Source organism: Nicotiana attenuata, chromosome 5 (assembly GCF_001879085.1).
Source record: "Nicotiana attenuata strain UT chromosome 5, NIATTr2, whole genome shotgun sequence".
In the NCBI taxonomy this organism is placed as follows: domain Eukaryota; kingdom Viridiplantae; phylum Streptophyta; class Magnoliopsida; order Solanales; family Solanaceae; genus Nicotiana; species Nicotiana attenuata.
In genome coordinates, this window is record NC_031993.1 from 7,727,425 (window position 1) to 7,744,097 (window position 16,673).

General features: G+C 35.9%; 3 protein-coding genes across 3 annotated transcripts; 1 reads left to right on the plus strand and 2 right to left on the minus strand.

The window, feature by feature from the left end:
- On the plus strand, positions 1,504 to 3,219 carry LOC109225244 (14-3-3-like protein F). The gene is made up of 4 exons (XM_019389845.1): positions 1,504 to 2,057; positions 2,385 to 2,507; positions 2,598 to 2,714; positions 2,804 to 3,219. Exons 1-4 carry the CDS (start codon positions 1,578 to 1,580, stop codon positions 2,858 to 2,860), a joined length of 777 nt encoding a protein of 258 aa, XP_019245390.1. The 5' UTR covers positions 1,504 to 1,577; the 3' UTR covers positions 2,861 to 3,219.
- On the minus strand, positions 3,859 to 5,055 carry LOC109225931 (WEB family protein At5g16730, chloroplastic-like). Its single transcript, XM_019390740.1, has one exon. It carries the CDS (start codon positions 5,053 to 5,055, stop codon positions 3,859 to 3,861), a length of 1,197 nt encoding a protein of 398 aa, XP_019246285.1.
- On the minus strand, positions 8,851 to 11,099 carry LOC109226271 (WEB family protein At3g02930, chloroplastic-like). The gene is made up of 2 exons (XM_019391058.1): positions 10,982 to 11,099; positions 8,851 to 10,811 (listed from the first exon to the last, which is right to left on the minus strand). The coding sequence occupies exon 2, from the start codon at positions 10,783 to 10,785 to the stop codon at positions 9,307 to 9,309; it is 1,479 nt and encodes a 492-aa protein (XP_019246603.1). The 5' UTR covers positions 10,786 to 10,811; positions 10,982 to 11,099; the 3' UTR covers positions 8,851 to 9,306.

Consider the following 16,673-nt stretch of genomic DNA (forward strand, 5'->3'; position numbering starts at 1 on the left):
ATGTATTCCGAATTGAATACGGTGAATTGAGAATGTATACAACCGAATTGAATAGAGCGTTATACACCATATTTCTCGATGTTTTGTTGTTTGAATACAACAGAATTCAATACAGTGAAATTGAATACAATTCAATATTGCACTTTCTGTTATTAAATACCCGTAATTCCTATTTTTAGGCGGGACCTCAATTGTATTTATAAATGCGGTCACGCGAATACATAGAATACAGAATTACACAACTGTAATCCCTATTTTATAGGCAGATTATAAATACAGTCGCGCGAATACATGGAATACAATACAATAGTAACGAAATTGTAGCTACGACCAGTAAATATGGATATTATAGCTATAGCACGTTAATAGCCACTTAACTATAGTGGTTTCTGAAAATTCCTCTTGAATTTATGGGGTGAAATTCAAAAATAGCCAAATTTACAAGTGATAATTGAAAAATAGCCATAATTTCAAAAGTAATCAAAATTTAGCCACTTTTCATGTAAAGATAAATCTGAGCGAAAACACTGTTCAAAATTCAAAAAATATTCTAGCATAATATACTGGAGTTCCAGTATAATATAATGGACTTCCAGCATAATATATTGGAGTCCTAGTATAATATACTGGTCCAACATAATATGCTGAAAGTTCATACACATGTGCTCCAATCTCCAATATATTATGCTGGAACTTTTCGTGTGTTGGAGTTCCAGCATAATATGCTGGAAGTTCATACACAGCTGTACCAATCTCCAGTATATTATGCTGGAACTTTTCGTGTTGCAGCAAAATAGTGGCTATTTTTCAATGACTTTGCAAATGATGACTATTTTTTAATCACCAATCTGAAAACTGGCTAGCCCGTGCTATTTTGACGAATTTATGGGAAGATTAATTTTGTGGGAGAAATTCAAAAATAGCCAAAAATAGCTCAGTTTCAAAAGTAATCGAAATCTAGACACTTTTCATGTAAATATAAATCTGAGCAAAAATACTATTCAAAACCCGGAAAATACGCCAGTATATTATGCTGGAGTTCCAGCATAAGTATACTTGAACCCCAGCATAATATGATGGAGTTCCAGCATAAGTACACTAGAACTCCAGCATAATATACTGGAGTTCCAGCAAAGTATACCGGTCCAGTATAATATGCTGGAAGTTCATACACAAGTGCTCGAAGCTCCAGTATATTATGCTGGAACTTTCCGTGTGTTGGAGTTCCAGCATAATATGTTGGAAGTTCATACACGGGTGCACCGAACTCCAATATATTATGCTGGACCGGTCTCTGTTGCAGCAAAATAGTGGCTATTTTTTATTGACTTGGTAAACGCTGACTATTTTTGAATGACCAGTCTGAAAACTGGCTAGACCGTGCTATTTTTACTAATTTTGTTTGTGTGAAGCATACTATTCCATGGGCCTTGGCCCACAAATCTGAAAGCCTCAATTAGCGCGCACAAAAATCAAACTTGAAATGAGAAGAATCCCAAAACCGCTCTTTCATTTCATATTCTCAGTTCTCTCTCTCTCTCTCTCCCCCCCCTACCCCCCCCCCCCTCTAAACATCGATGGCGTCGTCGCGCGATGAGTTTGTGTACATGGCGAAGCTTGCGGAGCAAGCCGAGCGGTACGAGGAGATGGTAGAGTTCATGGAGAAGGTCGTAACCACCGCGGACGGCGGCGACGAACTCACCATCGAGGAACGTAACCTTCTCTCCGTAGCATACAAAAACGTGATCGGAGCACGACGTGCCTCGTGGCGGATCATTTCCTCAATCGAGCAAAAAGAAGAGAGCCGAGGCAACGAAGATCATGTGACCTCTATTAAAACTTACAGATCTAAGATCGAGTCGGAGTTGACCTCGATCTGTAACGGTGTCCTCAAGCTGCTCGATTCAAATCTCATCGGCGCTGCGTCAACCGCAGATTCTAAGGTGTTTTATTTGAAAATGAAAGGAGATTATCACCGGTATTTGGCTGAGTTTAAGACCGGAGCTGAGAGAAAGGAAGCTGCTGAGAATACTCTTTCGTCTTACAAGTCCGCTCAGGTTTGCTTTTGATTTTTTATTATCAGTTGCAACAAATTCTCTTCCTGTTTTATTTAAAATTTATGAAAATTTATGCAAATGCTGGGAAATAATATCCGGTTTTAATTTCGTTATTAATTGCATCAAATTTTCGTCCTGATTAGTTAGAGATACAGGAAAAATATGCAAATGTTGAGAAAAATATCTGGTTTTTGATTTCATTAGCAATTGGTTCAATTCTTTGTTCTGATTTATTAAATGATGGAGAATTACGCAAATGCTAAAGAAAATTTTGGTTTTACATTGTATTGACGTATGAAATTGAAATATTCATCTTGTTCTTTTTAGGATATTGCAAATGCGGAACTGGCACCTACACATCCTATTCGATTGGGGCTAGCTCTCAACTTCTCTGTATTTTACTATGAGATATTGAATTCTCCTGATCGTGCTTGTAATCTTGCCAAACAGGTAAACAAAAAAGTCATGATTTATTGTTTTAATTTGAAAAAAATAGTAGGAATTTAGATATCTTACTTATGGTTGTGTTCATATAAAAAGGCCTTTGATGAGGCGATCGCTGAGCTGGACACATTGGGGGAGGAGTCCTACAAGGATAGCACGTTGATAATGCAGCTTCTTCGCGATAATCTGACTTTGTGGACCTCGGACATGCAGGCAAGTTCTTTCTATTCTTTTGTTAATGAGATTGTTTCTTTAATCCTTGTGATGATCGTTTTGCTAAGTCATGTGTGGTTTTTTTGCAGGACGAGGGAACAGAAGAGATGAAAGAAGTAGCAAAACCGGATAATGAGGAGCACTAAAAGTGGTGAAAATCTTTAATTCAGGATCTGAATACCATGTTAAACTTTGCTCATTGGTTTACTTAAGCTCTTTGCAGTTCTAATTCCCCTATGATTTGTGAGACCTAAAAATTGTAAGTTGTCGTTCATTAAAAGAAAGGTCCAGTGTTGTGCATCTCCGGCGTTCTGTTTGTATGGAGAGGAACATGGGGAAGTAGGACGATTTCACTTGTGTTCAGTTCTGATATAGGATTTCAACTTGTTTGCTTTGGGTCATGAGTTCAAAGATCATTGTTTATCTCTGCAACTCTCCAGTATTTGGATGCTTCTTTTTCCTGATTGGAATGATCAATTGAGCATTTGTTCTCCATTTAAATTTACCAATTTCATTGTCTTGTTCACCATGTTTACATAGTGTTTTGGCTTTAGTCTGTGATGTAAGTTGGATATGGTAAAGCCCATCCTACAAACCATTTCGCCCAATAACCAAACAGATTTTCCTTTCCGCATTCTCTTGATGGCTCGAACTATGGATATGTTTGACTAGGCATGAAGTTTAAGAAATAAAGACTTTTGAAACCAGTGGTCTAAAATAATCCATAGAAATTTGTGGCTAGAAATTATCTCATTAAGGGTAAGCTTTAAAGCTGCAATTGATTTGGAAGCAACAAAGATGCAGGCGCTATGATTTATTTCTTTCAGCGAACAGAATACTCAAAAAGATTTGAAATAACTATTTAAGTGAAATTATTATCATGCACTTGGTGTTATAACATAGAATTGACATTCATGCTTAGATTTAGTGAAGCTAATACTGAAGAATAAAAGAACAACTGAGTAAATAACACACTTGTAAGTGTGCAATTTCTTGTCATGTGATAAATGAAGAATATATGCATAGTATTAAAACTTCAAAACTGAAAATAACTATACCATTCCAAGTTGTATCTAAAAAACGAAGGCCTAATATTGAGGACACCAACTCTTAGAAATAATACTATTCTCTTCCTACTATGACTTCAATCAGTATCTGAATAATCGGAGAATTCTGTTCTTGGTGTTCCAAAATCGTCTGAGAAGGTAGATGAGGATGCTCTCCGATGATGAAATACCTGTTTTGGTGCCTCAGCCTTTTCTGGATCCTCATCTTGAATTTTTGCTTCTAAATCTTCCGATTCTTGTCGATTCAGCTCAATAGGTCTGACGAAAATTTCCTTGGCTACTTGTCCAATCTCTCGAGCAAGAAAACAAAGTCTTTCCTCCTTTTCAGCTAGGGAATCTTTGAGTTGAAAATTTTCATCTTTAGCTAGATCAGCAGCAGCTTTTACAACGTTCGCTTCATTTATAACCTGCTTCAATATGTCCCTCAATTTGTAAATTTCTTCCCTTGCAGCTCTAGTCATATGTTTAGCATCTTTAAGAGACTTGACGAGTCTTGCAGTCTCCTGCTGAGCAAGAGTTTCCTGTTTTGCTTCATCCAAAAGCTTTTGGTACCTAGCCTCAGTGTTTCTGACCATCTGTTTCAATCGTCTTGCCTCATCTTTTACTTGTTCTAGTTCTAATTGAGAAGCACTAAGTTTCTCCTTGGCCACAGTAGCTTCGGTTTGGCTCTTTTCTTCTGCATCAGTTGCCAATTTAAGTTCTTTTCTAAGCAAGAGCATCTCATCACTCAAAGCCTTGGCCTTTGAAGAAGCATACTTCTCCTTTTCTTCGGTCTTAGCCAAATTTGCCTTCGCCGATCCAAGTTCAGACCCGAGCCATCCTAGTTCCTTCCCATGGCAAGAACCATCACAATGCCTGCTAGTTTGCTCGAACTCCTTTGTCTTCAATACCAATGAATCGAACATTTTAGACTCGAACAATCTTCTACTCTCTACTTCAGCTTCTAGTTCATGAACCCTTTTCTTGAAATTGGATAATAATTCCATGGCCTGAGCCTCATTCCCTTTTGCAGTATTCAATTCCCCTTTCAATTTTCCTAAACTATCTTCTTTCTCTGCTAACCAAAGCTGAAACTCTTTTGCTCTCTCAATCTCCAAATTCAGAGAAAAAATTTTCTTACATTTAATCTTCAATTCTTCTTGAGTATTAGACTGTAATTCCCTCGAAGTCCTTAGCTCTGTTAATAGTTCCCCAGTTGCCTTCACACGCGCCTCATTAGCTACCTCTTTCATCTGCCAAATCTCCTCCTCAAGTTTTCTCATTTGCTCTTCCATGATAAACACTCTATTAATAGGATAGTCTGCAAGCGAAAACAATATACCAATTAGTCGGGATTAAGTTTTAGTCATGTTAGTCGTTCAAAAATAGCCTAGTTTCAAAAGTAATGAAAATTTAGCCACTTTTCATGTAAAGATAAATCTGAGTGAAAACACTGTTCAAAACCCGGAAAATACGCCAGTATATTATGCTGGAGTTCCAGCATAAGTATACTTGAACTCCAGCATATTATACTGGAGTTCCAGGATAGTATGCTGGAACTCCAGCATAATATGATGGAGTTCCAGCATAAGTACACTAGAACTCCAGCATAATATACTGGAGTTCCAGCAAAGTATACCGGTCCAGTATAATATGCTGGAAGTTCATACACAAGTGCTCGAATCTCCAGTATATTATGCTGGAACTTTCCGTGTGTTGGAGTTCCAGCATAATATGCTGGAAGTTCATACACAGGTGCACCGAACTCCAGTATATTATGCTGGACCGGTCTCTGTTGCAGCAAAATAGTGGCTATTTTTCATTGACTTGGTAAACACTGGCTATTTTTGAATGACCAGTCCGAAAACTGACTAGACNATATCAATTATTCCCCCTCCCCCCCTCGCGCGCTCTCTCTCTCTCCATCTCACATTCTTTGTTCTTTCCCCAACCCTATTTTTCTTTCTTTGATTTTCTATGTTTTTCTCTCTTTTCTCATCTGCTTTATCCTCTCTTTTTTTCCAGGAAATTCATCAATAGGTATCAATTGTTTTATTAGAGTTTTAACTTAATAATTTTCTTTCATGTTGCACAATTGGTGTTCGAACAAAAATTATTAATCAATAAATTTTGAAGGTGTTTGACTCTCCACCATTGATGACCATTAAAAAGCTTCGAAGCTTTGAATTCGAATTTGGATTTTTAAAAAATATTATTTGTTTGGATTGGCTGTTGTTGCAAACAATTGAGAATATTTTTTGGAGTTTATATCTCAATTTTGAGGGTGTTTGGTGAAGATTAGAGTTTATTTTAGCTGGATTTCAGATTAAAACTCATCGACGAAGAAGAAGAAGAACGTATGATATTCAATATACATACAAAATTATATTAAAGTTGTATTATAATTATATGTAAATTGTATTTAAGTTGTATTCGATTGTAGTTATATTTTTTTTTATTTGAATGTTATATGAAAGTTAAAAAAATAGTTGTATAATGTATCTATCATCGTATAAAATTTATATTTAAGTTATAAATATTATCTTTTTACATAAAGTTGTTGATATGTATCTAAATTGTATTAAGAGAGGAAGTTTTGATTGAAATTTCAGAGAGGAAGAAAAACAATACATACAAAAATATACAAAAGACATATTTGTATAAAATTTGTATTTAAGTTATATGATGTTGTCGTTGTATTTAACTTGGTAAAAATGATGTATGAAAGTTGTAGATAAGTTATATACTATATAATTATTAGCATAAATTCATTTTTAGTTTATATCTTATTGTAGATGTACAAAATTTTGTTTTTAATTTGTAGGCGGCAGAGAATAGAAAAAAGAGGAGAGGAGAGAAAAAAGGAAAAATGTGTAACCGAATCGCCTAATTCAAGGTACTAATAATGGATTGTATATGGAGAGAGCCAGCAGAGAATAGGAAAAGAGGAGAGAGAGAAAAAAGGAAAATAGGGTAACCGAATTCTCTAATTTAAGACACTAGTAATGGATTGACAGAGAATAGGGGAAGAGGAGAGGAGAGAATAAAGCAAAAGAGTGTAACTGAATCACCTATTTTAAGACACTAATAATGAATTTTATATAAATCGTAAGAAAAATAAAGTTAGGTCGGATAATATACAAATAAAAGACAATTTTAATGAACAAATGAAATTTAAAAATAGCTAGATTTACAAGTGGTCGTTCAAAAATAGCCCAGTTTCAAAAGTAATCGAAATTTAGCCACTTTTCACGTAAAGATAAATCTGAGCGAAAACACTGTTCAAAACCCGGAAAATACGCCAGTATATTATGCTGGAGTTCCAGCATAAGTATACTTGAACTCCAGCATATTATAATGGAGTTCCAGGATAAGTATGCTGGAACTCCAGCATAATATGATGGAGTTCCAGCATAAGTACACTAGAACTCCAGCATAATATACTGGAGTTCCAGCAAAGTATACCGGTCCAGTATAATATGCTGGAAGTTCATACACAAGTGCTCGAATCTCCAGTATATTATGCTGGAACTTTCCGTGTGTTGGAGTTCCAGCATAATATGCTGGAAGTTCATACACAGGTGCACCGAACTCCAGTATATTATGCTGGACCGGTCTCTGTTGCAGCAAAATAGTGGCTATTTTTCATTGACTTGGTAAACACTGGCTATTTTTGAATGACCAGTCCGAAAACTGACTAGACCGTGCTATTTTTACGTGTTTTTAGTCTTGTCAGAGATATATGTGGCAATAGAAAACTTAAAAACCTTCTACTGCTAATATTTGATTGAAACGTGCTTAAATAGAGCGATATGGACATGATTCATAATCTTGACGGCAACTTGCTTGGGATTGAGGCGTATATGATTTTTTATCGTCTAAAAACAAACGATGAAAAGATACCAAAGTTTTTGAATGAAAACCATTATCCATATCACACCAAGAAATCACTTCCCAAAAGAGAAAAATCAGGAATCAATTTGTATAATTCCCTAGATAAAATTGAATAAATAAAAGTATGAAGGACAAAGAGAAGGATTAATACCTTGGATGGATCTCTTTCAAGAAAAAGAAGGGCGTCTTATTCTCATGCAAACTCAATACTCGAGAAACAAGATACTAGCACTCCTATTTATAATAGTATAAAATCTACTCTTATTAAAACTAGAAAACTTATTTCAATATTATTTTGATTACAACTAATCCTATTTAGATTTGAATTAAAAAAAACTAATAAACACCGAAATTATAAACAATTTAGGTTTTCTACTCTAAAGTTAGGTGTAGTCCTATGATTTTGAACGTAAATATATAAAACCTTAATTCCGTTTTTTATTTTATTATTATGTCTTTACTTTGACTTCGATTTTTTAATATTACATTGTGTATTACGAGGACATACAATCTAAGGCGTACAAAGTACATGAGTCAAAAATCTCCTATTGTTGCCTCACCAAGCAAACTTTGCCAACTCATAACTAAAGTCTAAATTATTAAGAATTGAGTGATCAAAAGCCAATTTAAGCATTGGGGATTAAATATTGAAATTGTTGGATCTTGATCGATTTTATATGTTAGTTTGATGCTTTAAGAGGACATAGAATGACTGTCATTACATAACTCGACTATAAGTACGTATCTAATACAAGTGCCTTAATCGGTAAAAACTTACTTGCCGTAGGTGTTTACATCAACCCAATAAATATACGGTAGATGTCGCTACAACCTATTGGCTATTGAAAACCTCAACCCAAGCAAAATTGCGCCTATTAAACGCGTCTCCCACAACCTTAAGGTACTAGATGGCATAGCCTAGCGGTTAATAAAGTGGGAATGACGGGGAAGACCATAGTTCAAATTTCGTTAGAGGTGAGAAAATCCGCTAGTTGATTTCTTCCTATCAGTTTAGGCCTTGATATACCTATGGATTAGTTGAAGTGCGCATAAGTTGGTCCGAACACCACCATATGAAAAAAAAAAAAAAACCATTTCAGCTTTATGATATATTGGTCAAACCGGGTATTAACCCCACACAACAAACAAGTTAACAATCTAGGAGTGTGAAGCTTGATGCCTGAGTTATTTCTTTCAGTAACCAGAATATGCAGAAGTGTTTACAAATTACTATCTAAAAATGAAATTATAATCATGTATGTACATGGTGTTATAACATCGAACAACATTCATACTTCGATCTAATGAAGCTAATATTGAAGATTAAAATAACAATTTGATGATATAAAAAATTGGCAGGCTGCAATTTCTTTGCTTCTGATAAAATGGAGCATTTTGAAGGGAAGCCTTGGGGTAACTGGTAAAGTTGCTGTCATGTGATCAGAAGGTCATGGATTCGAGCCGTGAAAACAGCCTCTTGTTGCTTACAATAACCCTTATGGTCCTGTCCTTCACCGGACCCCGCGCATAGCGAGAGCTTACTGCACCGAGCTGCCCTCCTGATAAATGGAGCATTTTGTATGCAACATGAAAACTTCAAACACTTAAAATAACTGTACAATTTCAGGTTGTATATACAGAACAAGGGCCTACTAACTGGATGGTTCCCTCTTATGGAAACTCTTCCTCCTTATGAGGTCACCAACTCGTCGAAACAACGCCTTTTTCCTCCTCCTACTACTAGGACTTCTACCACTATCTGAATTATCAAGATGATTATAATCTGGATGATCAAAATCTTCTGTTCTTGGTGTTCCAAAATCATCTGAAGAGGCAGATGAAGACGCTCTCCGATGATGAGATGCCTGTTTTGTTGTATCAAATATTGACCCCTTAAGTGCCTCGGCTTTTTCAGGATCCTCGTCTTGAATTTTCGCTTCTAAATCTTCCTGTTCTCGTTGAAGCTTCAGCTCACTAAGTTTGAGGTCATAACATGGAACCAGTGACTTCTCCTCTTCTTGATCCTTGTCTTCAGTTTTCAGTGAAGACGAAGATAGCAACCGTTTTAATTCCTTGACATTTTCATGAGCTGCAACTTCGTTAATCCTAAGGCGTTCATTCTCTCGCGTAAGAAAACAAAGTGATTCCTCCTTTTCAGCCAGGGCATCTTTGAGTTGAGAATTTTCATCTCTAGCTAAATCAGCAGCATCTTTTGCAGCGTTCGCTTCATTTATAACCTGTTTCACTATGTCCCTCGATTTGTAAATTTCTTTCCTTGCTCTTCTAGTCATATTCTCAGCATCTTTAAGAGACTCCGCGACTCTAGCAGTCTCCTTCTGAGCAAGAGCTTTTTCTTCTTCAGACTTTCTGACCATTTGTTTCAATTGTCGCGCCTCATCCTTTACTTGTTCTAATTCCAATTGAGAAGCACTAAGTTTCTCCTTGGCCACAGTAGCTTCGTTTGCAACTTCCTTCAATGCTAACGCTAAATCATCCAACGCCTTTTGGCTCTTTTCTTCTGCATCAGTTGCCAATTTAAGTTCTTTTCTAACCAAGATCATCTCATCACTCAAAGCCTTAGCCTTTAAAGAAGCAAACTTCTCTCTTTCTTGAATCTTATCCAAATTCGCCTTCGCCAATCCAAGTTCAAACCTAAGACATCCCACTTCCTTCGCCAATGCATCAACAATCTTCCCATCGCAAGAACAACTCACGTGCCTGCTATTCTGCTCGGACAAAGCCTCTAACGATTCAATCTTCTCATGTAGGGAAGATATCTCAATCTTAGATTTTTCAAGTTCAATCTTAGTTTGCTCAAACTCCTTTGTCTTCAATAACAATGAATTGAATATTTTAGACTCGGATAATCTTCTATTTGCTACTTCAGCTTCTAGTTCATGAACCCTTTTCTTAAAATTGGATAATACATCCATTGTCTGAGCCTTATTCTCTTTTGCATTACTCAATTCTTCTTTCAATTTCCTAAGATGAGACTGTTCTGCTCTCTTTATCTCCAACTCACAAAATTTGATATTGTTTTGTTTAATCTTCAATGCTTCTTGAGCAGTATCAATATACAATTTCTTCAATGTCTTTACCTCCTCCTGATGTTTTCTCATTTGCTCTTGCATGATTAAAAGTCTATTGATCCAATATTCTACAAGCAAAAACAAATAATAATAATAAAAATTCTGACAAAAACCATAATCCAAAATTACACCAAAAAATCACTATCATGAAGAGAAGAATCAAGAATCAATTTGTATAATTCCCTAGATAAAAATTGAATAAAGAATACGAAGGATGAAAGAAAAAGTTTTTATATACCTTGGATAAATGGTCAACCTTGGAGAGATTTATTTCAAGAAAAAGAAGGGTGCTTGAATCAAATTATGGTTCTAGAGATATTTCTTGTGTGCAAATCCCTCAAAGTTGCTAAAGAATCAATATATATTCTCATGCAAACTCAATACTCAATAAACAAAGACCAGACAATATAATTATCCATGAAACTTTAAGGATAAAGCATGAAAGGAAACAAATATATCCGAGAAAACCTCTGTACTTCAAAGATCATCGATAGTACATACAACACTTTGGAAAATATCGACAGCCACTAAAAATGAGTCAGAGAAAAAACAGTTGCGCGCCCAAAAGGTGTAGGTCTAGAAGGATTCTTTCTTTTGTACACTAACAGAATTTTTAGTGTTATGTGTGAGAGAAACAAGATGTGGTTTTGGGACGTGGTGTGTACATAGGTCGGGTTGGTTCGAATTTTATAATTACCAAACCAAACCAATTGTGTCGGGTTATTACATCTAAAGATCAAACCAAACCAATAAAACTCCGGTTTTTCAGTCTCGGGTCTTCGGGTTTTCGGATTTTTTCGGGGGTTTTTCCAGAAAATCTTCGTAGAACAAAACATATAACTTGTGCTCAAATTATTTTTTAAATCCTAGTACGATACAAATATATAAAGTATTTTCCAAGAAAATAATACAAAATATGAGATGTGTCATGGCATTATCCTAAAATATTCAACAATAAAGACAATAAAATTATGTAATATAAATATTGCTAATTAAAAAGCCATAATAAATAATAAACATAATCTAAAAGAACTAAATCATGCTAAAATAAGTAGATTAATAAGGGAGTATTAATTACATGACTAAACGCTAAAGAAAAAATAAAAATAGGTTATGCATTTTGATCTAAATTATTGCAAAACAAAAAATAGATATTCAATACATTCATGTTCGTAGTATTCAATTGAATGTCTTTTGTTAGTATTAGTATTGATTTGATTTTGGTTTGGGCTTTTGTTAGCATTATTTAATTTACTAATATTATGTTAGATCTGATTTTAATAATGTCAATAATATATTTGTGTAGGAAATCAATCAGCCAAAATTGTGGAAAGCTGCGATGAAAAGAATCGTGTGAAAGCCTGAAACTCAGGCGTCAATCAGGGCCTACACATTCCAGGAGCAAATCAAGGAGATTCGTTGATCTGCCGACTTTGGAAAAACCGATAATCAAGAAGCAAATCATTGTCTTCAACGGCTGAAAAAAGGAAGTGATCAAGAGCTGCCAACTATGGAAGGACCAATAATTAAAGAGCAAATCTTCATCAATGACTGAAGAAGGAAGGCAATCAATCTTCTCTCATCAAGGAAGAGCAACGGCCAGAAATCTTATTCTTGGAAAGAATCAATCTCTTTCCAAGGATCAAATCCCTTGGGTTGCTGAAATCACGTCTGCTCAAAGTCTTCACCAAAGTATTTATACTCAGTTTGCAGCCTTAGATAAATATACTTTCATCAAACCAAAATTCTCTCTTTATTCTACTACAAACAAACATTGTGGCTCATTGAGATCTGCTGTGTAACAAGTTATAGAAAAAGGAGAGTATAATACTGGTGAGGCATTGTATCAAAAGAAGACGAGTGTTATAGGAACTGAGCTATCACAACATTTCTACTGTACTCAAAGAAACGCAATTACTAAAGAGAACTCCCTTGCAACCCAAAGGGACTGGACTAGGATTCATATTGAATCCGAACCAGTATAAAATTCTGGTGTCTTTAGATTTCTGCACTTACTTTCTGTATATTATATTCTGCCATTACAACTGTTATTTTATTGCATCAAGTCGACTAATTGGTAAATCAGTCAACTAAGAGTCTAAGTTTAAAAATAGCACAATTCACCCCCCCCCCCTCTTGTACTTTCAATTGGTATCAGAGCAAGGCTCACATTCTACTCTTTTGCTTAACAGCTTGTGAGAAAAGATCATGGCAAATCAAGTCATCATTAGAGCTCTTTTCCAGGAAGGAACTTCACAAGTTAGACCACCATACTTCAATGGTCAATATTTCTCTCACTGGAAAGTGCGTATGGAGATCTTCGCAAAGGCCTATGACGTTAAAGTTTGGAGAGTCATCATAAAGAAAAACTATCCCCTGCCTACTACTACTCCACCACTTGCTGATCCTGAAGATATAGATTCATATACAGAAGAGCAAATGGAAGTAGTACAAGTTAACAATAAGGCAAGAAATTTGCTGCACAATGCTATAAGTGGTGAAGAATATGAGAAAATCTCTAGTTGTGATACAGCCAAAGAAATGTGGGACAAGCTTGAGGTTACATACGAAGGAACCAGTAAAGTAAAGGAAACACATATCAATATGTTGGTTCATGATTACGAACTTTTCTCTATGAAAGAAGGAGAATCTATTGAAAAAATATTTGCCAGGTTTAGCAAAATAATTGGTGATCTTAAGGCATTTGGCAAGCCATATACTAGTGGTGAACAAGTCAAAAAAATTCTCAGAAGCCTGCCAACCACTTGGCAGACCAAAGTAGTCACACTTGAATCGTAGGATCTAAAGAAATTGTCATATGATGAACTATGAGGAGAACTCATAGCTTTTGAAAGGACGCATCTCAAGAATACTAGTCAAGAAGAGAAAAAGAAGATAGTTGCATCAAAGCCTCAAATGAAATAGCAGAAAACGAAATCGATGATGATCCTGAAGCCCTACAAGAAGAAATCGCTATGCTATCAAGAAACATGGATGGGTTAATGAGAAGATCTAGAAACACAAAGAAAGGAAGAATGCCACCCAGACGATCCAGACAATACAATGAACAGGACAAAAATGATGGAAAATGCTATGAGTGTGGAAGATTTGGACATATTCAAGCTGAGTGCCCAGAACTAAAAAGAAAGATTTCTAGAGGTTTTAACAAAAACAAATCCTTTGGAAGCTGGAGTGATGAAGACAGTTCAGAGCACGAAGAGATAGCAAATCTTTGCTTTATGAAGATTCTGGAAGATGAGATGAGCAAATCCTCAGGATGCTGGACAGATGAGGACACTTCAGACGAAGAAGGCAAGGATGATAATGAAAATTGTTTCATGGCACGAGGTGAAACAAGTGAGGTAAGATCTTATGACTGTGAAAGATGCAATGAATTACAGGATATTCTTGATTTAACTCTAAAAGAATCTCAAAAAATGATGAATGAGCTTAAGAGACTAAATAGAGAAGTTAAAGACCGGAAACTCAAACACGAAGTATGTGAAATTGAAAAAGAAGTACTTCAAGAAGAGTTTGAGGAATTGCAAATGCAACTTAATGGCATGCGCAAATCCACCAGTCACAGTTCTGTCAGGTCAAACCAGGCGACTTACAAGTCAACTGAAAAAAGACCAGCCAGTACAAAGTCCACTAGTACTAACACAAATGAAAGACCTAAAGGTAGGTCAGATCTCTCATGTCACTATTGTAATAAAAGTGGGCACAAATATTCTTTTTGTCGCTTTTGTAAAGCTAACGTGTCAAGATGGGTTTGGAAACCAAAAAATAATTCCGAACCTAGTAATACTAACCATCCAGGACCCAAGCAAGCTTGGGTACCTAAAAGAAAGTGATCATTATGTTTTGCAGGAACACCACAGAAGAAGCCGCAAAGGAAAATGGTATCTAGATAGTGCGTGTTCCAGTCATATGACAGGTGATAAAAACCTGTTCAAAGAAGTTACAAAAATTGATGGAGGAAGCGTTAAGTTCGAGGATGACTCAAAAGGTAAAATAGTTGGTACTGGAACAATTCACTTCAATAACAACTGTGACATCACTGAAGTATATCTCGTTGATGGACTCAACTACAACCTCCTGAGCATAAGTCAACTATGCGACTCAGGATATGAGGTAAACTTTAAGAAAACGGGTTGTGCTATAGAAGATGAATCAGGTAAAACAGTCCTCCCCGGTAAAAGGTATGAAAATGTTTATATTCTTGATAGTTTTGAAAAGATAAATGGTCATATTTGCTTATCATCCATGTCTGATGATCCATGGTTATGGCATAGGAAACTTGGTCATGCTAGCATGCATTTGATAGAAAAGTTGTCCAAACATGAATTAGTTGTTGGCTTACCCAAACTGAATTTTTCTAGAACTCATATCTGCGATGCATGTCAAACTGGTAAGCAAACCAGAAACTCTTTCAAAAATAAGGACATTGTATCTACTTCTAAACCTTTGCAACTGCTCCATATGGACTTATTTGGTCCTACTAGAACTGCCAGTATAGGAGGAAAAAGATATGCTTTTGTTATTGTTGATGATTATTCACGTTTCACTTGGATAATTTTCTTATCTCATAAAGATGAAGCTTTAAGAAATTTCGAAATCTTCTGCAAAAAGATTGAAAGAGAAAAGGGATATCTGATTTCAACAATTCAGAGTGATCATGAAGGAGAATTCGAAAGTAGAGCATTTGAAGATTTCTGCAATGATCAGGGGTACACTCATAAATTCTCAGCACCACGATCACCACAGCAAAATGGGGTTGTAGAAAGAAAAAACATAACCCTCCAAGATATGGCAAGAACTATGTTACTCGATCATTCACTGCCAAACCACTTCTGGGCAGAAGGAGTAAGTACAGCATGTCATATTCTCAATCGATGTCTCATAAGGCCCATTTTGAAGAAGACCCCCTATGAATTATGGAAAGGTAAACGTCCAAACATCAGTTACTTTCATCCCATTGGAAGCAAGTATTTCATTCACAATAACGGTAAGGACAATCTTGGAAAATTTAATCCAAGAAGTGATGAAGGTATTTTTCTGGGTTATTCATTGAATAGTAGAGCCTTTAGAGTTTATAAGAAATGCACATTATGTGTAGAAGAATCTGTACATGTTATATTCGATGAAAATAATCCCTTGGTCGAGAAAGAAACTACTGCAAGTGAAGAAGATCAAGCTCAAGAAAACCAGGAGACTAGCAAAACTCAAGAGTCAATTGATACATCTGCTATGATAGAGTCGACTAATGCAATCAGCAGCAGTGTACCAGATCATCCAACAGAGTCGACTACAAACATCGTACGCCCAAATGAATGGAGAAGCGAACCCAAATATCCTCAAAAATTCATCATTGGGGATCCAAATGAAGGAATGAAAACAAGGGGAGCTCTCAAAAAGAAAGCGAATGTTGCATTAATCTCCCAAGTTGAGCCAAAAAAGATTGAGGGAGCTCTAAAGGATTCGAGCTAGGTTCAAGCAATGCAGGAAGAGTTAGATCAATTTAGTAAAAATCAAGTGTGGAATTTGATACCCAAACCTGAAAATGTCTCTGTAATCGGAACGAAGTGGGTCTTCAGAAATAAATTGAACGAGGATGGAAAGGTCGTAAGGAATAAAGCCAGACTAGTTGCTCAGGGTTATTCACAAGAAGAAGGAGTCGACTATGACGAAACCTTTGCTCCAGTAGCTCGTTTGGAATCTATTCGAATTCTTTTGGCATACGCATCATTCAAAGGATTCAAACTATTTCAGATGGATGTCAAAAGCGCCTTTTTGAATGGTTTTATTGAAGAAGAAGTATACGTGAAACAACCGCCTGGATTTGTGGATTCAAAGTTTCCCTATCATGTATACAAGCTTACTAAGGCATTATATAGACTGAAACAAGCTCCACGTGCATGGTATGATAG

Coding starts and splice junctions, on each gene's coding strand:
- LOC109225244 (XM_019389845.1), top strand. CDS start 1,578: ATGGCGTCGTCGCGCGATGAGTTTGTGTACATGGCGAAGCTTGCGGAG. Junction 2,058..2,384: donor CGTCTTACAAGTCCGCTCAG/GTTTGCTTTTGA, acceptor TGTTCTTTTTAG/GATATTGCAAATGCGGAACT. Junction 2,715..2,803: donor TGTGGACCTCGGACATGCAG/GCAAGTTCTTTC, acceptor GTTTTTTTGCAG/GACGAGGGAACAGAAGAGAT.
- LOC109225931 (XM_019390740.1), bottom strand. CDS start 5,055: ATGGAAGAGCAAATGAGAAAACTTGAGGAGGAGATTTGGCAGATGAAA.
- LOC109226271 (XM_019391058.1), bottom strand. CDS start 10,785: ATGCAAGAGCAAATGAGAAAACATCAGGAGGAGGTAAAGACATTGAAG.